This window comes from Panonychus citri, unplaced genomic scaffold (genome assembly GCF_014898815.1).
Source record: "Panonychus citri isolate SS breed McGregor unplaced genomic scaffold, ASM1489881v1 Contig00111, whole genome shotgun sequence".
Taxonomy (NCBI): Eukaryota; Metazoa; Arthropoda; class Arachnida; order Trombidiformes; family Tetranychidae; genus Panonychus; species Panonychus citri.
In genome coordinates this window covers 1,249,294-1,274,839 of record NW_026515516.1, presented here as the reverse complement: position 1 = coordinate 1,274,839, position 25,546 = coordinate 1,249,294, and the positions used below count along the sequence as shown (strand labels likewise).

At 32.2% G+C, this 25,546-nt stretch overlaps 5 protein-coding genes, 1 long non-coding RNA gene and 1 pseudogene across 6 annotated transcripts; 3 read left to right on the top strand and 4 right to left on the bottom strand.

Annotated features, from left to right (window-relative positions):
• Positions 1–4,195: 4,195 nt before the first annotated feature.
• Positions 4,196–9,772, top strand: LOC128389824 (calpain-6-like). Its single transcript, XM_053349458.1, has 8 exons — positions 4,196–4,676; positions 5,114–5,476; positions 6,000–6,157; positions 7,418–7,459; positions 7,604–8,002; positions 8,102–8,226; positions 8,625–8,761; positions 8,869–9,772. Exons 1-8 carry the CDS (start codon positions 4,344–4,346, stop codon positions 9,046–9,048), a joined length of 1,737 nt encoding a protein of 578 aa, XP_053205433.1. The 5' UTR covers positions 4,196–4,343; the 3' UTR covers positions 9,049–9,772.
• Positions 9,773–10,799: 1,027 nt separating this feature from the next.
• Positions 10,800–12,438, bottom strand: LOC128389789 (S-formylglutathione hydrolase-like). The gene is made up of 3 exons (XM_053349416.1): positions 12,146–12,438; positions 11,465–11,955; positions 10,800–11,215 (listed from the first exon to the last, which is right to left on the bottom strand). The coding sequence occupies exons 1-3, from the start codon at positions 12,309–12,311 to the stop codon at positions 11,039–11,041; spliced, it is 834 nt and encodes a 277-aa protein (XP_053205391.1). The 5' UTR covers positions 12,312–12,438; the 3' UTR covers positions 10,800–11,038.
• A 625-nt stretch (positions 12,439–13,063) lies between these two features.
• LOC128389787 (exocyst complex component 5-like) lies at positions 13,064–16,040 on the bottom strand. The gene is made up of 6 exons (XM_053349414.1): positions 15,867–16,040; positions 15,322–15,753; positions 13,905–15,212; positions 13,672–13,828; positions 13,435–13,595; positions 13,064–13,309 (listed from the first exon to the last, which is right to left on the bottom strand). The coding sequence occupies exons 1-6, from the start codon at positions 15,894–15,896 to the stop codon at positions 13,223–13,225; spliced, it is 2,175 nt and encodes a 724-aa protein (XP_053205389.1). The 5' UTR covers positions 15,897–16,040; the 3' UTR covers positions 13,064–13,222.
• A 107-nt stretch (positions 16,041–16,147) lies between these two features.
• Positions 16,148–19,049, bottom strand: LOC128389788 (uncharacterized). Its single transcript, XM_053349415.1, has 6 exons — positions 18,784–19,049; positions 18,560–18,718; positions 18,295–18,471; positions 17,926–18,225; positions 17,448–17,838; positions 16,148–17,379 (listed from the first exon to the last, which is right to left on the bottom strand). Exons 1-6 carry the CDS (start codon positions 18,908–18,910, stop codon positions 16,602–16,604), a joined length of 1,932 nt encoding a protein of 643 aa, XP_053205390.1. The 5' UTR covers positions 18,911–19,049; the 3' UTR covers positions 16,148–16,601.
• Positions 19,050–19,474: 425 nt separating this feature from the next.
• LOC128389772 (perivitellin-2 67 kDa subunit-like) lies at positions 19,475–21,541 on the top strand. The gene is made up of 2 exons (XM_053349401.1): positions 19,475–20,135; positions 20,217–21,541. The coding sequence occupies exons 1-2, from the start codon at positions 19,794–19,796 to the stop codon at positions 21,273–21,275; spliced, it is 1,401 nt and encodes a 466-aa protein (XP_053205376.1). The 5' UTR covers positions 19,475–19,793; the 3' UTR covers positions 21,276–21,541.
• A 158-nt stretch (positions 21,542–21,699) lies between these two features.
• Positions 21,700–25,546, top strand: LOC128389771 (nose resistant to fluoxetine protein 6-like; annotated as a pseudogene).
• Positions 22,991–23,474, bottom strand: LOC128389778 (uncharacterized). The gene is made up of 2 exons (XR_008325505.1): positions 23,334–23,474; positions 22,991–23,217 (listed from the first exon to the last, which is right to left on the bottom strand). It is a non-coding gene; the product is annotated as an uncharacterized LOC128389778 (long non-coding RNA).

Here is a 25,546-nt window from a genome sequence, read left to right as displayed (position 1 = left end):
AATCGATACTCATTATAACTTTAGAACGTTTCTTTAACCTCTGCTTTTAATTTTGTGTATGTATCATTACTGATTTAGTAATGGAGAACAACGAAATTTGTGATTCGACTGTTAAGTGCAAACTCGGTGAGCGCAACTTTGCAATTATGGGTGTCTCAAGATGTGTTACTCTCGAGGCTCAACACCAACGATTACCATTCTTCGGTCCGGGCTTGATTAGACTACAATTTCCACAACTTCAGTTGATTGATCCTCAGGAACTAATTGATGAAATTAGTGATGAGGCGGTTTTAAGAGGGATCTTTTATGATGTGAACTCTCTCAGTTCATGTATCGATGATCTACTAAGCATCAACTTCAACATAAGAATATTTAATTCAACTCAATATCTCTTTGAATGTGATCATACACAATCCTTTTTAATAGAAAAACTTTTAGAAATAGGAAAAATACAATTTATTGTTACAGAATCGCAATTTGCGCGAAACAAAAACGTTTATCTCTATGAACATCTTACCTTGGCACAAACCATGGAACTACAAAGTCTGATGATCAAGATTACAGTTATCGAGATAAATCAACAATAACATCAAAGGGGATCACCAAACTGAATGTACAGTCGAAGACAATTTGGAGCCTTCCAAAGCTGTAATGAAAAATAAGCATAACTCCTTTCGTTATAGCCCCTGCAAAGGTCAACTACTTCTGCCACATCCGAAAGCTCAAATTCACGACAGAAAGTATGATAAGGCTCAATCATTATAATCTCACAAAGGAGATTTTCAACCAGATATTTAGAATCACGCAAAAAAGTCGAACCACTTCCTTGAACCAGAAAGATATAACGATCTGTTTGATACCAGAACGGGAATCCATGAAAACGAAAGAAATCATCAAAAAATGGTAACTTTGAGGTAACACATACGAAAAAACCTTTTAATAAAGAGACACTATTATGTGACATCAACTTTGTATATAATAAATTCATCGTTTATAACTAATGATTTAAATAAATCTTGTAACTCTTTTTAACCTTTCTCCCAAACAATAAACTTCAAATTAAATCAGAAAAAGAAAACTTATTGCTTAACTTATTACCGAAAGGACAGAGGAGAGAACAAAACATCAGATGAACTCTGACCTTAAGGCGGACCCATTATGGGAAAATTTCTGTTAAAAGAAACTCAAATCATTCAGTAACATAGTATTATCATCTAAGATGCAACTAAATCTGACATGTGTAAATCTAAGCAAACACTCAAACAATGCGACCTTTCTGACTTCGCTAATCAATAAAGGCCGTTTTGTTGTAGCCTCGGAGGATGCAGACAACAACAAAATGGATCGTAAAATTAATGGTGACAACATCAGTATATGTGTTCCGTCCCCGTGGAAAAAAAGTGCGATCACCTTCATCAACCCTCGAATAATTAGTGTTATCGTTCAACAAAAAAATCACTACATCAACCTAATAGGAGCTTATTGTTCACCAGGGGATTCGAAAACCTTCAAGAGTCTGATTGAACACATCAAATTTATTGACGAAAAAACACCGTTAATTTTAATGGGTGACTGGAACACAGAATCCTCCTTATGGGTCAATAATCCAAGAACTGTGAACAGGATATCAAAAGAACTGATCGATGAACTTGAAGCTGCTCTTAAATTTAAAAATATCGAAAGCATCTTACCTAAAGACGAAACCGGGAGAACGAGAGTAGTTGGAGCGACACATTCAACTATCGATGTGATTCTAACTAATTTAAGAATAATTGACAAAAAAATCAACTACTATGATATACCAGGACTAGACCATAAACTCATCGATTCTTGTCTGGTTGTGAAACTCGGGGTTAACAGAATTCTTTCTCAACGCAATCGAATACCAATATACAACAAAAACATATTAATCTGGACACAAGACATAGAAGGGATGGCATGCGACCTATTAAATCTTGGAAGAGCGATTGGGCACCGAAATGAAAGAAAGGGTAACAGACGAACTAGAAGAATCAAAAAGAAAATGAAAACGATTAAAAACTTGCATCAAGATGAGACACTTTTTCAAAAACTTAAGGAACAACTGAAAATGAGCAAGGAAAAATCAACAATACATAAACCATGGAAATATAACAATGAGGAGATATTCGAACATATTAAATCCTTAAGCTTCAAAAACAAACAACAATCAATGGTTAATCAAAAGATGTTTCTGATTCCTAAAGCAAGAAAGATATATGACTTCAAGAAAGGATTGGGACAACCGTTGAATGAAGATGAAATCAATTTGATCGGAAAAATGAAATTTGGTAAATCATCAGGATGGGCTGATCACTTTACCAATAAACGCTGGTTAAAATGCTGGGAATACAACAAAGAAAAGATAATAAAAATTATTTCCGCTTGCTTTGAAAACAAATACATACCCAGTCAATTTACAATAAGTGGAGGTACGGAAATACCAAAACCAAATGGTGATGTAAGATTAATCAGGACACAATCATATCCAGGTAAAATTATAGACACAATCCTCAGCGAAAGACTAAAATCATGGGCAAAAGATAACATCGACAGAACCTTCCAATTCGCTTATCTGGATCGAAATCGTCATGATCTTTTGGTACAATTATACGAAAATGTGAGAAACTATCAATTCATGATGGCGCTGGACATTACTAAAGCATTTGACAAAATATCTAGAACAGAAATCACAAAAAGATTAGAAGAAATTGATGAAAACACCAACGGAATGATTAAACTGTTTACCAGATGCAGACAAATAAGAAGATATCAAAGAGGTAATTTGACATTAGAACCAGATCCAGAAGGACTCCAAGGATTCTCAACAGGACCGATTCTATTTATCATAGGACTTGACAACACTTTACGTTGGCTCAATCGAAATCCATCAACACAGCTTATACTCGCATATGCAGACGATTTACTTGTACTGACAAACCACAAACAGGAAAGTATACAAGAAATTGACATCGCCCTGGGATACATAAATCTAAAACTTAACAAAGATAAAACTAAATTACTTTGGATAAATAACAGGTTAACATTTTCGAAATTCCTGGGCTTTGAACTCTACTTTAGAATTGAAGAAGAAAATCTCAAATCCAGCATTATAAATCACAACAAACTTAACACGAATCAAATCAAATTCATACGACAATTAAATCTAAAACAACAGCGTATAGCTTATTCTTCATATTTCTCGCATCTACTTGATCATTTAGGATTATCACCATGGTTTGAGAATAAGCTGTTCAAATATAGAATTGACTATCTCATCATAATTGGTCGAAAAATAACAAGTAAAATATGTAATCCAAAATACTTTAAATCTCACTGGATGGAACAGATACACGGACTTCCAAATCCCTCCTTTAAATACATCACCGAAATTTTAATGCTTCTGATCAGAAATGAATGTTGCGAGCAGGACTTTCCAATACTACGATGGATAGAAAACATAACACCAACTAAGACAAGAATCAATAATGACGGTAGAAGAAAAGTCATTAGAATAAGAAAAACAAATTCTGTAAACATCATTTGCTTGAGACACAACTTACATGAACATATTAAGCTGAAAGAAGGGAAAATTTGCATCTTCAATATCGAAAGAATGATTATGAAGGTAATTGAAGATATGGGGACTGTGAGCATTTACTCAGGATGGAAATTCAATGAGATGAATACACGGGAGATCTTATCACATGGAAATCTAATAAAGGTGATCAAACTGGACAGCTGTTATCAACAAACCACAGCAATCAAAGAATCGGGATACAACAGAACCACAAATCAACTTAAAAGAGAAATACTAGAAAAATTAAAGAATAGAGAGAAAGAACTCTTTAGATCCAGAGCATCAGGAATGTTCAAGGAGATTTTTATCAAACACAAATGGAATCTAAAAGGAAACTACTTTTACAACACAAAATTAATGTGCACGCTTGTCAAAATTGATCGATTTATACACAAAATAGAACACAACTGCAATAATGAGCAAATGACGACAGAACATATTCTCGAATGTAAATACATTGGGCTGAAAAATTTGAAAAAAGCCTCTAAGATAAAAAAACTCGCTGAAATAGCTGAAAAAATCGGCTACGCTCGCAGAGACAATAAGTCGACTCTCAATGGGAGAGCCTGCAGTAGCAGGGAGCAGCTGTTGAGTCAGCAATTATAAACCAAAATGTAATAGTAAACAAGATGAATTTGATAAGTGAAGACAATTAGAAGAATCTAAATTTTGTTTGTTTACTGTTTAGTGTCAACAGGTTTGTTTTGATTGTGGTCATTTAAAGTTTCATCTTCTTCTAATAAACATGGTGACCAGTTCTCAAGGACCAAAAAGAACATTAAGTAAAGAGAAATATAGTAAAGTGGTTAAAGAGTGTCAAGAAACTGGGGTCAGTTACGTGGACACTTGTTTCCGAGCGGAAGATTCATCGGTTTATAAATCAATCGGTTTCAAGAATAAATTGATTGCCGGTAAAATCTCATGGAAAAGACCAAAGGAAATCACCTCTGAACCTTATGCTTTATTTAAAGACAAAATTGGTCCCAATATGAATATTCAATTTTTCGGCTTTGGTCCAAATGAATGGTTAATTGCTGCGGCTGTTGCTCTCTCTCAGGATAAAAATCTAATTTATAAGGTAAATAGAAACATCAACAGTTTTTGATTACTAATCAATTTTTAACTCTCATTAATTTAAGTTTGTGTCAACATTTTCAATTGATTATTATTATCCCTCCATAAACTTTTCTCACTCTCGGTTTACTGGCCTTAATCAACTCTATCAATCATTAATTGCATGTTGATGATTTAATTAAATTAGACTGTGGACAGATTTTCAACATCTATCATCTCATGGTTTCTGTTTACAATTAGTTGATTGACGTTTTTTTGTTTTGTTTCCATTAATCATTTACGATTCTAATAGATCAACAAATTACTAAATATTCAAATGCTTTTCATGGGAATAGTGAGAGAGTGAGAGAGAGAGAGAGAGAGAGAGAGAGAGAAAATGATTGTTCTTTTAATCACAATTGAATTGATTTCTTTTTTCTTGTTCTCTTGTTAAAATTTCAGATTCTTCCTAAAGATCAATACAACTTTAACCATGGGATCTTCAAAATATGGATTTGGGATTATGGTACATGGACAAAGGTTCTGATCGATGATAAATTACCTGTTTCGGATAATAGATTGATCTTTACCTCTTCTCAATGTGGACAAATTTTCTGGTTATCGTTATTGGAAAAAGCTTATGCTAAATTGAAAGGAAATTATGAAACAATGTCAACCTTTGGTAATTTGACTGATGCTTTGACTGATTTTTCTGGTTCACCCACCGAGCAGATTAAGATTAACCTTGATGATGATGAGAAGGAGCTTTTCCGCCTAATTGCTGAGGAAATTAATCGTAAATCAATTGTTTGTCTCAAAACTCGGGTAAAATTTAACTTTCCATCTTATTAATTACTAATATTCCAATAATATTTTCACTTTTTGAGAAAAATCAACAACAACAACAACAACCAATTTAAATTGTTGTTGATTGTAAACTTGTTTTATTTTATCTTTTTGCTCTCTATCCAAACAATTAGTCAGATTAATTGTTAATGAAGCATAAATTATGGAAGGTGAAAATTAGTTAATTAACTTTGCTTTCCACTTGAATGTGTTAAGTTTACAATGATTTGCAATTTACCATATTCACTTTGTTGATAGTTGATTATTGTTCAATTGAGTGTGATCAAATTTACTCAACTAAATTGTTAATCTAAAAGAAAAGGATTTAAGTAGCATAATCAATGTTTCCATTGATTACTCAACAAATTTCGTTGTGTTGATTGATTGTTGAGCTGAAAAAAACATTATTCCATATTCGTTAATCACTCCTTTTACACTTTCCACCATCAAATGATTAATCTAATTGTTTATTATTCTTTCCATGTATTGATGATTCTATTAGGAGGATTGCACTGATTCTTATTCAAATGGATTGAAACAAAATCACTTCTATGTGGTCACTTCGGTCAAGAAACCAGCCTCAGGCACTTTCAAGAAAAACTCAAAGGATGGAATAGCAAGTCTAAAGATAATTGATACAATTTATCCGGAAAAGAGAAAGTAATTAACTTTAATCATCTATATTTCCAATCAATTGATCATCAGGTTTATCATGAAAAAAATTAGCTTCAGACAAAAATAATCAATCAAATCAGTAATTGGTTTTAAATGTCTTCTTTAGGCCAATTAATCAAATTAATCAACATCTCCAAATTAATATTCCTCATTGATCCTGATGATAATCCTTCAATCCTCTGACCAGAATAATTAATTTAATCAATTACATTTCTACTCAACTTATAAACTACAATTAGAATTGTAATATTTATAGATTTTTCCTTCTTCTTCAACAACAATTAACTTGAAATGATTAGATATAATTTTTTTCTCATTGCAATCAATTTAATTTCAATCTGCAATTGCTGGATTATTGTAGACGATGAAATAATCAGACTAATTGATGACCTGTTGAGAATTAAATTACTACAACAATTAGTATTAGATTCATTACTGAATTACTGTCTGAAGGGCAATCATGTTCCATGATGATAATGATCAACATTCACAATATAAATTGAAAAGAAAGAGATAATTTTCTGATCATCCCAATGATTATATCGATCATCTTTTGTCTCTTTCATACTGATGATGATGATGATGATGATCTACATTCAATATCATCTTCAGTCTGAGTTTCAGGTGAAAAAATATTCATTGATTACCATGAACCATGAATATTTACTTTACACACTTTGAATTACTCTACCTGACTACTTATATATTTCATCCTGAAAATAGATTACAATTTAATCCGGATTGTTGATCTTTTCATCCGATACAAACTCAGGTACACACATACAGTAAAACTAATCCTTCATTTCAATTGATCATGTTTATTAATTCAGTCATCATGATGATCATCTGTCAAAGATAATCATTTACAGTTAAAAGTTAACCATATGATAATGATATTAATAATTGTATGACCTAAATTGTTTGGTCAATGAATTGTTATTATTACCATTATGATTAACAGTCATCTTGTTTTTCATTCAATTAATCAAAAATTCAATGAATCTATTGAATTGAATCATGATCATGATAATCAGAAAGTTTTCTCGATAGTAGATTGACAATTCTGTTTGTTCATGTTTACATTTTCTGAATTTGTATCCATCATATTGACATTCAAAAACAATACACACAAACTAAATTAACTTGACAATTGACACTAATTTTTTTTTCTCTGCTTTATTAATGATTTACTAATTAATCTCTATTTTTCTCTCTCTCTCTCTCCATGATCTATTTTTCCCATAGTTGTCGCAGTAGTTTTCTGGATGAAAAGTATCATGAGCAATGGTAATTCAATTGTTTCCATCGTCATCTTATTGTTCACATTGACAATTGATGACATTATCTTCATTTTATCATCCAACTCACTTGGAGAGAAATGTTTATATTTATGACTAATTGTTTACGATTTTGATATATTTTCTATCACAGGATCAACCTTGAAAAGTTTTCCACCAACTTTGAATCGATAACAATTTGTCGTTTACACATTGAAGATAATCGTTTCGTTGAGACTCGACATTCAAACATGTCCAGTCAATTTTGCTTCGATGTAACCAATGAATCGGAAGAGATAATGATTGACCTTATACAGAAAAACGATCAACCTGAAAGATTTGGTTTCAAAATCTATCAAGTTGAACTGAATCGACGTTACCGTTTACATAATCCATCTTTATGTAATATGATCCATTTTCATGATACAATTAAAACCCGAAGCATCTTCCACCGAATCAAATTGGCCCATGGTCGATATATAATTAAACCAGTCTCAAAATCTGATTGTGATCTAATGATTAGACTTTACTCTAAGGAGAGATCTAATTTAAGGTAAAAATTTCAATTTCTTTTTCTATTTTTTCTTTCTCTAATCTAATATTTCCCCATGGAAACTAATTACATTTACAATTTATCTTTATATTCCCATAGAGTATTAGATGAAGATATGCCCAAGAAAAACTTTTTCCGTTTTCTTGCACCCAAATATCCAAAATTCGTGACAAAAATAACCGTTCAATCAATTACTGGAATCGAAAAGCAAGATCGGTTTGGAAGTACGTGATTAACCACAATTTTTCATAAATTTCTCAACGAAAACTTCCATGAATACACTTTGGAATTGAACTGAACAACATGATAATATTATCCAAAAGGAAAACGTCAAGAAATAAGATTAGAAAACAGAGAAACCTTTAAATACAATTTTTTTTCTTCCCTTGGATTTTATTACCACTCTGTTTATTGATATTCCAGTTAAATTAGTTTGATTATAAATTGTTCATTACTCAGGATAACTAATAACTTTTTCACCTTGAATGAAAAGCAACAATAGTAAACATGACATTTATCATGAATCAAGATGAGAATTGATCTATTCACCTGTTGAGATTGAATCTCATATTTACTATTCCTTTATTGATTTAACTTTTGTTTCCTCTCTTCCTTAATCCAGGTGCTAATCCTTACCTGATTATCCGTTGTGGTGGTGATACAGTTAAATCAACTTCTATCAATAACACCCTGGACCCTGATTTTAAGGATTTCTCTGCAATATTTTATCATGGGGCAAGTGATACAATCATGATTGAGGTTGGTCACTTTGATGGTCTTTTGTGGTCATTGTCAACTTTTTTTTTCTCTCACTTTTACTAATCATTTTGTTTTTATTATTCTTTATTCAATTTCTCTCAATTTAGGTTTGGAATAATAGTTTAATATTTGACTCTTTCATTGGTCAAGTTGAAGTGACCACTGACCTTTCCAAATCTGAATCGTCTACACTAGAAGAAGAGCTTTGTGGCCGTAAGAAAGGTCACAAGAGACCAGGAATTGTCAAGTATAAAGTTCACACTTCGGAAGATTTAAAATCTCTTTGATTAGTTTAACTAATTGTAGCTTGAAGATGATGACCATTGGAAACAAAGAGCTTCACAATCAACAATTGACTGGACACAATTAACTCTATTTGACTTGTTGATGATTAATATTGATTCACATTCCGCTGATACATTTCGGGAATCAAATTTATATGTAAACAAAAAACGCACAAATTGATTATGTTATCATTGTTAACAATCAACAAATCATAGTGGATGAAACTAGATCAATAATCAAGATTTAATTTATTCAATCTAATTGAAGATCAATCATTTTACCAAAATATTATCCAGCTCAATTTAATCATCAAGTTGATTGATTGACTTGACCAATTTTCTTAACGATTGAGTCTCGATTAACGTGTCAAACTGGTCAAATTAACGATTCATCATTAAGTCTGATCACTATGATTAATTTAAATTGTGCATTCATATTATATTCACACTAATTATAACATATAATTGTATTTAAGATTAACTTTTAACCATCTTCTTAATCATATTAATCTATGCATTGTTTTTTTTAATCTCTGTATTAAATTTATATTCATTGTAACTTGATACACTTGCCAACGATTGTGATTTATTGTTGATGATTTAACCATCAATTAAATCACTCGCTTCTAATTACCAATCGCCAATCAACACCACTCAAAACATTAATCAATTAATTTGCATGTTGATTCATTCTAATCAATTATAATTAAAAAATATTTATATTTGATTCAACTTGACTACTTTTTGATTGTCATTTTAAAGACTTACAACAATTAACTAAATACAATTTAATTTAATCCATCAACTCTAATTGAAATTCACTTTTTTCAATATCATTTATCTTAATTGTAACTAAATTGTTTCAGTGTTTACAGTTATCATTGATATTATTTTGTCTTATCAGATCAATGTATTCAAATTATAATCAATTAATCACTGATTATCAAAAGCTAATTGTTTCGTAGATCCTGGTTTAATTTAATTGTTTTAATAGTTCATTAGCTTGTTGTCATTTTGTTGATTAATTTTACCGATTTCTCATTAAATCAACTGTCAGCTTACAATTGACAATTTCTAATCAGATTAACTCAATTTGAACAATCAATTGATCAACAATGAATTTGATTATTGTTATTGGAAATCAAATTTTGTTACTATGAACAATTAACCATCACAGTTATTAATTAGCAATGACAGTTAGTTAATCTAACCCTGACAATTAAATTATCTGATTTAAATAAACCGTTGAATCTTTGACCATCAAGATAATTAATGATTTAACAATTAACTATCAGATTTATTGATTGGAAATGATTTTGAATTGATTTAAATCAAATTGTATATAAACTATAACTTTGACAATTCAAATTACTTCAGTTTAATGAGAAAAGTTTATTCAATCATTTAAATTGTTGGAAAAAAAATCAATTAGTTTTTCTATTCACATCGAAATTGAAAATGTTCAGTAAAAAGTGTTCATTGATTGTTATTGTTTCCCTAATTGCGCTAATTAGCGTACAACAATTAGAATCAGCTTCCTATGGGTCAGCAATTTCATGTAACAAGTGGTCAAGTGATACCGATTGTGATGGTTGGCTGGAAGCCTTTACCTGTGCCTGTGGTACCCAATGTATTGATGGTCTATGTGCCTGTAAATCCTGTCACGATGTGGATATATGGTAAACAATTAACTAATCAACAAATGTAACAACTAATCAACAAAAGTACAATAAAATTTTTCTATTGAAACAAAATTGATTGGAAATTTTCAGTTTTCACTCGGAAAAATTGACAATTGAATATTTAATGTTTATCAATTGGAGAGATTTGAGAAATCAATTGAAACCAAATCATTAATTAAATTACAAAAAAAAGGTTAATTGAGCTATGGAAATAATCATCAGCATAACGAAGATCTAATAAATTGTTTTCCAACATATCGATAGATTCTGAGATTCACCATGAGAGTACTTGATAAATTCTGATATTGAGATTAACTCTTCAAAATTTTGGCATGATGGTCAAACTGATGACCGATGAAAGTTTTCACGAACTGGTGTCCATGGTCATAGCCTTCGTAGAGGTTAAAGGTAACGGTTGTTTTATTTTCCACTGCAGCGGCAATGAAACGATCCGCGCTGAATAGACCAAGTATATAATCTTCCGCTCCCTTATCGTGGTGGGAAATGAGGCATGATTTCATAACCACAGGGAATGAGAGAGAGAGAGAGAGAGAGAGAGAAATAAAAAGTTGATTAAATTATTACCAATACATTGGAAAACAGGTTAGACAAGATGAGCTTTTTTCCGATTTATATTTTTTCCTGATCACATGTAATAAAGTGATCTGACAAGTTTTCTTGTTGGCAATCAAGTCTTTTACCATGAAATGAACCACCAAGAAATTCAGTCTACTTACCTGATCAATGAGTATATGTAGTGAAGGTCCTTTGTAATTACGGAGTAGACAAGTAGCATCCCAATTATCATAATCTTCCTTGTCCATTAGGTTAACCATAAATTCATGAGCACCTTCAAGATTGTAGATTGGTGCAAATGCCGAGCAGCATTTATAGAGACCAGGATTACGAAGAGAAGCCATTAGAGCCCCATGTCCGCCCATACTGTGACCCATAACGGATCGATTGTCTTTCTCAATGAAATTAAACTTTTCTTCGACCAATTTAATCAATTCTTTAGTAACATAAGTGTACATCTTGTAATGTTCATTCCAACCCTTGGTCGTTGCATCGACGTACATTGAGGCCATTTGAGCTCGAGTTATGGTGCTGTCTTTGGGGAAAGAAGATCGAGGAAAAGTATCAGGACCAACAACACAGATTCCATGGTGAGAGGCGTATTTCTGGAACCCTGATTGTTGAATAATCTCCTGTTCCGATGAAGTTAATCCTGTTAAAGAAAAGAAGAAGAAAAAAAATCAGAGATCATCAATTAGAAATCAACCTAAACATGACATTCAATCTTACTAATCTCTGACCTCAACTCTTCACCATTAATGGTCAAAGATCAATCAATTAGCAAACCTGAACCATTATTTTGAATGGTTTGGTTTTAAATGAAACAAAATGGTGGACATTACCTGATAGAAAATAGATGACCGGTACTTTGTTAGATTCTGTAGCCTGAGGCGGTTGATAGAGAGAAAAATTCATCTCACATTTAAGTGAATCACTGTAATGAGAATAGACGAATTGTTTACCCTCGAAACATTTAGAAACCGAAACAACTTTCACCTCAGAACTCATTTTACTTTTACAATCAACGATAAATGGTAAATATCCTCAGGCAATCAATTCAAAACAAAAACAATTAAAATTTAACTCAAACCTCAACGAAACAAATGAGACTCACAACAGAGATTTTTTTTTATTAATTGAAAAATAATCGATTCGAGTAATTTGTGAGATCTCAACGGGAATCAAAAGTTTCCACGAGTTTCCAATTACTTAGATTATCGACAATTATTGATGTCAATTCCAAATTAATTACATGAAGTTAATTATAATCATTTTGCTTAATTAATTCTCTTGATTTCGTTTAAATTAGTGTTTCTTTAATCATAATCATATCGACAATATAAATCGATATTTTCTCATCAATATTAATCGATATTTCTATCGATATGTATTGTAAGAATGATTGTAATTTTAAATTGAATTAAAATTAATAACCGGAAGCATAATTGTCAAATTATCTGATCAATTGTTAGGGTAGTTAATTGGACAATTTCAACAAATCGTCAGCTCTTTGTCAATCATTAAGTATCCGGTAGATAAGCACTTGAGTCAAGTATAATTGGATAACTGATAAGTTCAATATTTTGATCGTTAATTAATTGTAACTGTGAATTGCCGACTAATCATAATTGACACTTGAAGTATTTTTGTTTGTTTTTTTTTATATAATATCAACGTGATAAACGTGTGAACGATAATTAATTATCCTGAGATAACTTGTTGATGGTTGGATGACTTAGAGAAATGATATATTCATATAATTATATATAAATATAAGCGAGTGTTTATTAACAACAGTAACAACTGATTTAAATACGTAACGTGATTTCCTAAGTGTAAAAAAATGTCCAAAAAAAACGAGGTATAAATTAATTTGCCGTCCATTGGGCTCGTGTTAATGATTAACAATCTTTACGATGTCACTTGAATTGGTTAATCAGCTTGGCTGATTTATAATCCGCCCGAAGAGCAACAAAGTTGATTAGAACTGTTTTTTCCAGACCAGACTAATTAAGGAGCAGGAGGGGAAAACAAATTATAGCAGAGAGATAAGAAAAAAGCAATTAATTACAATTAAAATCGTATGTACGTTTCAATGGTTTGAGAGAGAGAGAGAGAAAACTATTCGTACCAATGTTTCTCCATTACAAACTTGCTTCAAGTTCTCAGGGGCAACAACCAGTAGATTACAAAGAGCGTGGAGGGTATCGAAAAGTTGATTGACTAACGGCATTCGAAAAGCGGACGCACATCGACGATATTCGTTGACATCACAAATCGCAATCATGGCTCCTAAAAGTAGAGAGAAACATATTAGTTGAGGAGCTGAGAGAGAGAGAAAGATTTATATGATTGAAAGATTTTGTACCTAAGGAAGTGTATTGGAATTGCATGAGATGCTCATAGACGATTCGATGAAATCTTGTTCCAAATTCAAGCATCAACGCTTCCACATTTTTACCATCGAAACAATCTCTGGCCTTACTAATACAAACGTTTAAAAATCGTACAACTTTACCACATGTCTATGGATGAAGAGAGAGAGAGAAAAAAATAAGATGAGATATGATTTAATTAACATAATAGAGAGAAAATGATTACCGGTGTTTGCATCATTCCAATATCTTCTGTTTCCGGTTTAAAGTCGGTCTTTTTCTGCTCCGTATTAAGAACTATTTTAACCCATGAGATTATGGCTCCAATTGATCTTTCTAATCCATTGTTAATCTTGACCTCTAACCCTTCCAATACTTCACGTTTACGTTTAATACATTCACCGTGTTTAGGTGTAGACATTACCAATGGAATAAGACTGTCAACCAATTGTTTCTCAAGAAGGTGACAAATGGCATTACATTGACGAGCGATTTCAAAATAATGAAGCTCAGGTTGACTTTTAGGTTCGGAGGTCGGTACACCATTAAGACCCATTTCAAGGGCATAATCAATATGCTCAATACAAAGATAATTAAGTTGCATCTCAAATATTTGGGTTGCATTGTTGGCAGCATTTGATGGATTTGACAATGTTTGACATCTTTGAAGGGCTAATTTTGTTTCTTGTAACAAATTGATGGCAACCTCTTCCGATAATAAAGTTTCACTGGTGAAATCTTGATTGGTACCACTGTTACCACTTCCACCACCACCTCCACCGGCAATGGAACCTAAATTGATATTTGCACGGCCAATCTTGGCTTGTAAATCTCTCTTCAACTCTTGAATACTTCCAATGGGTATTGGTTTTTTCTGATGATTTTTAGAATCATAGAAACGCTGTAAGATCAATTCACATTTGTTCTTGTAAGTTTTCAACTCGGTTTCAATGTAGGCAACCAGGTAAGAATCAAATATCGTTCGTGTCAAAGTGTTCAAAAAGTCCAGATCAACACCCATTATTTTAGAAGATGCTAATTGATGGGAAAGTTTCACAGTTTTAGAATAAAGATCGTGTAAAGTTGTTAAAAACTCTTCCGGAATATCTTTATCATTATTTAGACGATTGTGAATATATTCTTGTAATTTTCCACGGTAAATGTTGAGAACAAATTTCGCCATTACTCTGTCAGGATCGGCGAAAACTTCCGATATGATTAACTGTGATTTCTCACAAAGTGGAACAATATCATTGAAAATACCAACACCAAGAAATATTCCCACTTGACTTTTCTCAATGAAAGCATCTTTACACTCATTGTATCCCTTGAATTGTGATAAAATGGTTGCAATCTCCTTCATTCGAGGCCTATTATCCTTAACCTGAGCTTGGAAAAACTCCTCAATCAAATCCTTCTCAATTTGATAATATTTTGCTTCGATACGTTTCTTGGCTCCATCAAATTTACCTCCATTCGGTAATTTCTGTGATATTTTGTACAATTTCTCGATAACATCAGCTTTCTCAAACAACTAATATTAAACCATTAAGAAGAGAGAGAGAGAGAAATAGAAAATGAAATAGAATTAGCAATCTGTTGATTGTCACATCGTTCAGTTGATTGTATTTGTATTTTCTTACCTGAGAAGGATCAATTTCACTGTTAGATGAATTATCATCTTTGAAGAAGGTTGAAAATTCTTTCATCAAATTCTGAGCCTCAACTGCCCGAGCTCTTGGTGTATTGACGCCCTCCAATTGATCGCCCAAATAGACAACCTTAGCAGCGACTGCATCAAGTTTCTCATCCAATTCTTGGAAACAATAGAAACAATGTTTACACTTTTTCTGTAATTCTGCCACTTTGACCCAATGTCTTTTCTCAACCTCTTTACAAACCATTTCCAAACGTTCACATTTTTTTTCATGAGTCTCATACATGTCCTTTAATTCACGAATTCTCCCTTCAAATTCATCAAATAAAGTTTGCGAATCAAAGGTTGTCGAGTCTAATTTATCCTTTGTCGCTCTCCAGGCCAACCTTTCAACAAACTCTTTCGGATCAAATGGATCCTAAAAATTAATACCAAAGAGAAAAACAAAGCAAATCAAATATTAGCAACAACAAAGATTCAAGTTGAAAACCTAAACAGAAAAGTGGAAAACAATAATAACCAATTTCTTACCTGTTCTAATTCAGAAAGGAAACTGGTCATTGTGAAAGGGGTAACCGATTGACCTTCACAATTAGAATGGGAAAAAATTGAGTCACATCAATTGGAAAATCAAATTCCAAACAATCAACAAATGATTAAAATATAAACAAGAAAAAAAATAAATAAACAAAAATGTTTACCATCGGGGGTTTGATGGAATTTAATTTATCAACGGTCCCTGGTTTTCCAAATTCTGGTTGATGATTTTGATGGAAATCAGTTGATTGTTGTGATTAATTGTTTTCTTTTTATTTCTCTGACTTTTTTCAATCTATGTTTAGATTATGATTACATTGGTAATTAGAAGAGTTGGAAAGGTTTGTCTTGTTCGTTTTTTAATTAAATCATAAATTGTAATCAAAGTAAACTGATCAGTTAGGAAAAGAAAAGTTTTCTTTTTCTTTTCCAGGAAACTTAAGTTCACATTATTATAATTAGAAATTAATTAAGTACATTTAATTACAAGGTCGATTGATTGAATAGGAAAAGGGAAAGGAAAAAAAAACTATCAACAGATTATTAAATAATGAATTTTAATCATGATCAATGTACATTTTAATTTTCTTGTTTGGTTAGTTGATTGAGGTAAGTTTTTTTTTATTCATTTCGATTTCGATGTAAATTAAAAAGTTTCGAGTTTCGATTAATATAAGAATTAAATTAAATCTTGTTTTTCTTTTTCTCTTTCTCTCGTTCTTTTCTTGATTAATTATCAACATCATGAGCTAAGAATCTCAGCTCAGAATCAGCTGATACACTTGATCCAAGGTAATTTTTATGTCGCTTCCAAAGGACGATAACGCCAACCGCAGAGGCGATCACGAAGATCCCAATTAGAATTGAAACTGTCTTCATATTAGAATTTTGTTCAACAATTAATTCTGCCTTTTCACTATTTAAACTTCGAGATTCATTAGCTAACTGATTAGTTTCATTAGAGATACTTTGATTACCATTAAGAGTTTCCATCGTAACCAAAGTGATATTAGAACTGATTGTTGATGTAATAGTTTGGTTAACATGGAGTTGATGGAAATCTTGATTAGTTTCATTGATTGGATTGATTGTTGTTAAATTGTTTGAACCAATTTCTTTGGGAATATCAATCTTATTGGTAACAGTTAAATTGGTTGATTTAGTTGATACTAAAGGGGTTGCTTTAGTATATGAGGTAAATGTTGATATCGAAACTGGATTTTTCGTTGGTTTAATTGTTGTTGTTGATGGTTTGATTGTGGTTATTAAAGTAAAGTTAATTGCTGATGTATCGATAGTTGAATCAATTGGAAAGTATATTTTGGATTGATTGTTACTCAATGTTGTTCGTTTCGTTGAATATGGTGTAAATTCAGTGAAAAACCATAGAAATGGATGTGGTGTGGTGTATGTGGGAATCCACACCGTGGATGTTGATGATAAAATCGTTGTTGTTGTTGTTGTTTCATTGGAAAACATTTTATCAAAATCAAGAAAATCATCATCACTATAATTGGTAAGAATATAATTAGATAAACTTTTAAGTAGCAATTAAGGATTCGCATGGAAACTTACTCTCTGGTTGAATTAGTTGAGCAATAGATTTCATAGTCTGGGCAACAATTGTTAAGATAATTACAGAGCAATGAACAGCTACATGATGATGATCCTTTTGGCTCGTATGAACATCTATCTTTACATGATGTCCAGCTATTTGAAATACCGGTCATTGATGTTGATCGGGTGGCACATTTGGTTACATTTCGGTCAATTGAAAGGTCATCAAGTCCATAAACTTTTTGCCAAACATTAAACTCTAGGATAATCTGCCAATCGGAATTGATCTTGGGAACATAAACTTGACCAGAGGTCCACTGACCATAAGCATCAGCAGTTGTAATGAATATCCAAGGGGTCACATCACCAATCGCCATTGATTCCGGTCTAATATAAACTTTAAATGGAGCTGAAAATACAACATTAATTATCATCAATCTATCACAATTTATCATTGAGAGAGAAAATTTCATGTCAACAAATAGCATTTACTTACGAGGATCGGTCAGTTTATCATAACCACCAAGATGGTACCAGAAAGTGAAACATGATTCACTTTCTTTAGTATCATATACAGGGGAGTACAAACGATTCACTGATTCAGAATGACCGGTAATTGTACTCCAAATAACCAACATATGACCATTTCCATTATGGGCAGACAAAGCTAATCCATAAGGGCGATAGCCGAAAGTGTTAGGACCCTCAATGGCCACTCTATCGGGCTCATCTGATGTCCAACCACATTGGTCATGATTTTCAAATCCACACCAAGTTGATGGATTAGATAAAGTCTCTGATTGTAAAATGAGATGAAATAAAGATTAAGATAATCAATATCTCCAATTGTCAACAATTAACTTACTTTTACACATATTGGCCACTGTTGGATAAGATACATTCCAGTAGTGACCATCACAGTAAACAGTAGATGACCCATCAAGTGAATATCCAGGATTACAGTTGATTGTCACATAAAGATCACGAAATGATTTCTTAATTGTCCCTTGTTTAGGTGCAGGAAACTTCAAACAACCAGCAGCTAAAGCAAAAATCAATACAATTAAAGGTAATTTAAGTAAATATGATTAATGACCACCTTGACCATCATTATGATGATCGGATTTTACCTGCACAAACAGGTATATCTCCGTCCCATTCACCACCGTAACAATGAATAACATTGTCACCAATTAATGTGAAATTTTTCTGACACCTAAATCGAGCTGTTCTCCTACTGTGGCGTACAAATCCATTGGCGATCTCCAATTGAGGGCACGTGTTGTAAGCTTAATTGTAGACAAAATCAATGATCAATTAATTGTACAAACTATTAGATGATAGTTTAACTTACGTCGATAACCACTGGCCAGTTGATATCGATACGGAAGTCCTGATTGTAATCGTCCAGCAAGTGTCAGTTTCAAGGTGATTAAGGTGATTACGATTGTAATCAAAAGTGTCCATTGATTTGCTAACATTATTTGATTAAAGATGAGGAAAATGTTGTTTTCTAATCAATGACAATTTAAAATTAATTTGACTTTCATTTTTTTTTTGTATCCACTGATAAATTGTTACATTGAATTGTTGACTGAATTGGTTATAATGATCATATCAATTTAATTTTTTTAACACTGGTTGTTATTGTTAGGAAATTAGTAAGCTCTTCCCTTTTTCCGATTTTTAAATTGTTAACCATTTTTAACAGTAATTAATTTTAATTTCCACTGTTATTTCAAGTTTACATAGGAAATCCGTTCAATTTTCAGTCTCTAATTCAACAATTAGATAAACACACCAATGAACAATTATCTTTAAGTCAAATCAAACAATATAACGGTAAACAATTAGTCCCTTTTTCCCTCTGAACACCAGATTGTCAATCAATAACAATCAATCAATTTACAAACAATTAGCACCAATGAACCATAATTAGCTAATCAGATACAAAAGTTTCATGAATACTATTTCATATGATTGAATAAATAGTAAATAAAAAGTTAAGGATTTTCTATTAATATTAAAACTTTTTTGCTCCTAATTTACAACAATTAACCAATGTAAACACCTTAATTGTTGAGCAATCGATTGATTAATCTTATTGATAAGCAATATCGCCATTAACCCTCTGACCAGTAGTAATCTGAAAACCGGCCTAACGAAAAGTATGTCAATCCCTTTGATTAAGAGAAAACCTCAACCTAATTGTGTATTAAGATCAAGAATCCTGTTCGGTAAGTTGGTTAACTGTTGCAATTGATTTTAATCATTATCATCATTTAAACAACAATCAACATGAAAACTGTGAAAATGTAATAAACTTTTAATCTGTTAATGTGAAACTAAAACACACACACGAAAATGAAAACAATGTTTTTATCACTAGAGTTTCAAGTTATCATCTTTTTGTCTTTATCAGAAATTAACAGTATCATTTGTCTTGAAAATCAACAGGAAACAAACACTGAATCAAATATCAATCGGGATAATTTACAATACTCAAGATCTGATGTTTCATCTTCATCCCATTCATCCTCATCCTCTGGTCAATCATCTTCAACCTCTTTCTGTGAAAATATTTTACCAGGTCTCGAATCTGTGGCAAGAGGAGTGGACATAACTAAACTTGACCTTCTTCACGATTACAGTGTCGACGGATTTGATGGTACCACTGAGAACCTTTTCGATTACACTTGTCGAAAGGTAAATCATTAGAAAACTTTTCTTACACGAATATCTTTTAATTGTTTATTTTATTTTCTTTCACTTTTCCATTGTCATCAGAGTCGAAAGGTCACCATTGCAGGTCGAGAATATGATGTACCTGATCAAGTTCAGAATATCAAATTATCTGAACAAGAATCTTTTATAACTTCGTTAGTATCATCGACATCATCTCCAATTTCATTACTATCGTCGTCATCATCGTCATCGTCATCCTCAGTTACTCCAATGACCATGACAGAGGTTCGACTTTTTGAAGATTTTCGACTTCTCAAGAATCATTTGTCAACTTCTCTTGGATTAGGTCGAAGTTCATCTAAAGGTTGGTTCTCTGAGACTTTATCTCTTTCACATTTTCAACAATTGATGATAAACTCATCGACCACCCTGTTAACCATGGAAGCCAATTCCCCTCTGTACACGATAACATTACCATCTAAACTTCCGCTTCGTCGACATTTATCTGAATTCTTATCCGATTACCTGGAACAAGAATTACCTGATTCCTATGACACTGATCCAACTCGTTACCTTGATTTCCTCAAAACTTACGGTACACACTATTATCGTACAATGACCTTGGGAGGAAGTATTAAACTCTGGTCAGAGGTCAGTCCAAATATACGAAGCGGGATAACAACAAATACCCTTCAGTACAAGGCACAAACTTTGTATGAAAATTTACTAGCCAATTTTGGAGCTGTCCAATCATCATCATCGACACCTTCGGAAAATACAATGGACAGTTTCCAAATGACCTTAATGTCGGTAACTCATGCTCGAGTCTACGGAGGTGACACAAATCTTTACAAGACGAAAGGTTATCAGTCATGGAAAGAATCATTAATGAAAGATCCTAAACTAATCTCAGGCTTATTATCACCAATAACTGACCTTGTCAAGGACAATAACAAACGAACCCAATTAGCCAAAGCAATGGACATTTACTTAGCACTGGCTTATCTTCAAGAGTCCAAGCGATTGCTACAAGTTTATCTCATTATCCTACCAATCAAAGTAAAAGAAAACATTGAAAATCTAATGAGCAGAATTGATAAAATTCAAGATGACGATACACCATCATACGAATCAGTTAAACAGCTTCTGGAACAATTATGAAAAAAACCACCACCAACAACAACAATTAACTTAATTATATTTGACCAAAAGGAAACAACCAAATCACGCAAGGCAAACAATTTCATTGCTCAAAGTCATTTGAAATTGATTGTAAAACTTTTATTATTATTTATTTATTTATCAACAATAAAAGAGACAACCACTTGCTACATTTAACCTTGAAAGGTCAAATAAGTGTTGACCACAACACTTACCAATGGACAGTTGATCGGGTACACTAAGATCAATGATAAACAGTGATAATTATGATTATATTTCCCCCCAATAATATCAAGATTGATTAGCTGAACTAACAAAACCGGTTCGCAAAAATCAAATGTAAATTATAATCTTGAGAGTTGATTATCATGTTGTATCAATTTACTTGATGATTTTAACACAATCTATCAAGAGTTGATGTCTGATTGTCTTTGCTTAAGATAACATGAAATTTGCTGCATTGACAATTTTCCATCATGTGTGTGTTAATTGTGAAACAATTAATTGACTGAATTTAACTTCTTCTTCTTCTTCTTTTTTACTATTAATCAATTGTTACTTTTATTTTTGTTTTCTCTTTCATCACTATTAGTTTATGTCTGCTCTTACCATTGATAACAATTTAACACCATCAGTGAATGCAAGAGGAAAATTGAAAGAATCAACAAGTAGTATTAATTATATTCCAATTCTTATTACTTTGATTTCTTTTTCTTTTTTTACTTCTTAGTGATAACTTTCAAATCTATCAAGTAGTTACCTGGTTATCCTTGTGTTAGTAATGTTGAGAAAACTTTTCCCATTAGTGCTACTTGTTGCATCAGTTAATTGTTCACAGGTTCTAAATGATCCTGGTATTGTTCAACAATGGGTTTCATCAGCTGATGCATTGGATAAATTATTGTGGCCTCAGAAAGATATTATTTGCAATTTAATTGATAATATTACCAACAATTGGGATCTACCTGTTGATCAGCATTGTCTTGCCAGTCTTCATCAAATATTAACTGGACTTCATCAGCGTAAAGTTTGGGCCTACAAATGTAAGTAGTTAATTAGTTTACTTACTTGTTGATGATAGAAAAACAATCAAAAAATATAAAATGTCAATTAGAAATGAGGGAAAAAACCTAAGGTGGTTGATAATTGTTGGAATATTAATTTACTATGAGATTAATTCAACTTAATTATATGACTCTCTCTCTCTCTCCTTGGTAGTCTTAGAATCTTCTGCTGGAAATAAACCAGGATTTCTAAGAGGATACATTAGTGATCTTGGAAATTATCATGAATGTCTTTCAATCTCCCATGATGATGGACCGAAACATGGATCACTTTCGGGACAATATTGTCTTCTTCGGGTTCACCTTCCATTGCCATTTAAACCCGTTCAGACTGTTTACGATTCGATAAACTTAAATCTCAATGGTACCATTTTGGAAGATTCGTATTATTCAATATATGCCAAAGAATTGAAATTCTTTTACAATAATACTTTCAATTTCGGATTCTGTATTCCATCATCATGTTCTCGCCAAGATTTCCAAACAGTCACCAATAAAGGTAAACTCTCATTCAATAATTAGAATTAATTTTCTAAAGGTTGTATAAAGTTCAAGTCTTTATCGTCAAGATTAATTATCTACTCTAACAAGTGTGAGATGATTGAACTTTCAAATAGATTTATATACCTAATGACAGAGGCGAGAATGAAATAAGAGATAATTTTTTATTATTCTCGTATTGAATTACGTTAATTATTAGCAAGTCGATTTATAATACATTCAAATGGCAGAAATATTAACCACTTGTTGATTATTGTTCAGTTTTCCAGGCAACTCGAATTACCCCGGAAGTCCGTTCATGTGAGAAACACGAATCGACGGATGGACCTCGTCCAGCTAAATACCAAGAGACTGCAATGTGAGTGGATTTTGATCAACTAAAATGATGAGAAAAAAAGATTTGAAATTAATACTTTGATTATTGACATCGATTGACAGGACAATCTTAACAATGCTAATTTTATTAGTAATGTTTTCTACTTTAATCACTCACCTTTATCCGGAAAATATATCACCAATTTTGATCTCATTTTCGGCCATTGAAAATACGAAAAAGTTAATTTCTCAAAGTGATAATGGTACAAGTCACGATTTAGCTTTTCTTCATAGTGTCCGATTCTCGTTACGGATTTTCGGCCTTCTTGGACATATATACTTAACCTTGGGTGTGGTTCCATACACTTTCCGTAAGTATCAAGCATTTAATTGGTGTTCCATTGATAAGATTAAAATTGATTGACAAAACTTTCTCTTTCTTTGATTGTCTCAATTAGCGGTTTTCTCATATCAATTACCACAACAGTGGTTCGTAAGGGAGACATGGAAACAAATGTTTATCTTCATTGAGATTTTCTTCTTAATGAGGTGAGTATTTTTATCGATCCATTTTATCGATAACTTCTCTTAATTAAATCTCGATGTCCAATTATGATAGTGAAAATTTCGCCTTTATGTTCACAGTGGTTTTCTCACAATTTATACTTGGTATCCGGAAATCAAACGTCTCAATGGATCAATCTCATTCCGTCGTTACATGACCGCTCGATTTTTAAGGTAAAAAGTCAATACCATTGGTTTATTATTCGCAATCAGATTAATTAGAAAAAGTAACAATCAATCTCCTCATCAGATCAACTCCTTTGTTCATCGGGGTTCTTGTTTTACTCTTTGCTTTCTCTGGAATCGGATCAGGTCCAATCTTCTCTGAGTTTAGTGACATGACCCGAGGAAATTGTGTCAAATATTGGTGGGCAAATGTACTTTATATGAGCAATTGGATTCAGCCAACAAAAGTTGTAAGAATTGATCAATTGACATCATCACGATCATCAGAGTTTATTGATTATCAAAATCTCTTCATTTTTGTTTTCCTCTTCTCTTTTCAATCATCTCAAGTGTTATCCTAATTGGTGGTCTGTTAGTATTGATTTTCAACTGTATGGTCTAAGTTATTTACCAGTGATTTGGCTTGTCACTAATCCAAGACGAGGTGTCCTTGCATTGTTGACATTAATCACAGCGGGTCCTTTAATCACTTCAACGGTGGCATTAATTAGACGTGTTCCACTTTTAGTTTGTTGTACCCTTGATTATGATCAAGAAGCTCAGTTTATTGAGCATTTCAGCACCTACACTCACATGGCCCCTTATTTCCTGGGCATGTTAACAGGTTACTGGTTGTGACAAATCAAAAGATTGAAAATAAGGTAAATAAGTAAATAAGAATAATAATAATGTTGATTACTTACCTTGATTTGTTTTCGCCTTGTGGCTATTTCAGTTGCTGATATTTGGGGGCTATGTTTTTGCGACACTTTGTTGGATAAGCACATTTGTCCTTTCGTATTATTTTGTCGATAGTCACCTTGATCGTTTTTCCGAAGTTGCTTATATTGGTTTGCAGAAATTACTCTTTTGCATTTTCTATGCATGGATTTTCTATGCCTTTTCTTTCCGATATGGAGGTAAATAGATTATTGTTCCATCATCAGTGTCCATTTTGATTGACCATAATTGACCATTGTTCCAACTAATTAGGATTATTTCTTTTCTCTTCTTCAGGATTTGTCCAGAAACACATGAGCAGCAAAGGATTCGTTCCGTTCAGTCGGCTTGCCTATTCTATTGCCATGTCCGAGATGCTTTTCATCTGGTATGATATCACCAATTCTCATCAATATTTTCCAGCAGATCATTACAATGAGGTAATTACAATGTCCATCCTGTTCTGGAGAGAATAGAAAAAAAAAGAATTTCTGAAAAGAAAAACCTGAAATTAATCTGAAAATCTCCATTTTTCTTTCACCATTATTTTTCTAGGGGATGAGAGTTGCTTACATTTTCGTTATGTGTCTCATCCTTGGATATCTTGTTTTCATCCTGTTTGAAGCTCCATCAGTTAATTTAATGAAATTATTCATTAAACCTCGAAACAGTAAACAATCAACCGCAAACACAACAACAACAGGAACAAACAACACAAATGATGAACATTTTAAATCCAATAAAAAGGATTAACCAACAATCTCATTAATCTTAATTACGATGAGTTTTATCAAAGTAAAAAGAACCGAATTATCATCAAAAGTATTCACTTTAATTAATATCAAATTATAAAGTTTTTTTGTCATAATTTCAATCAATTTAATTGATAATCAAAGCATTTAAATAACAATTAAAAGAACAAAAAATTTTCCAATTTTTTAA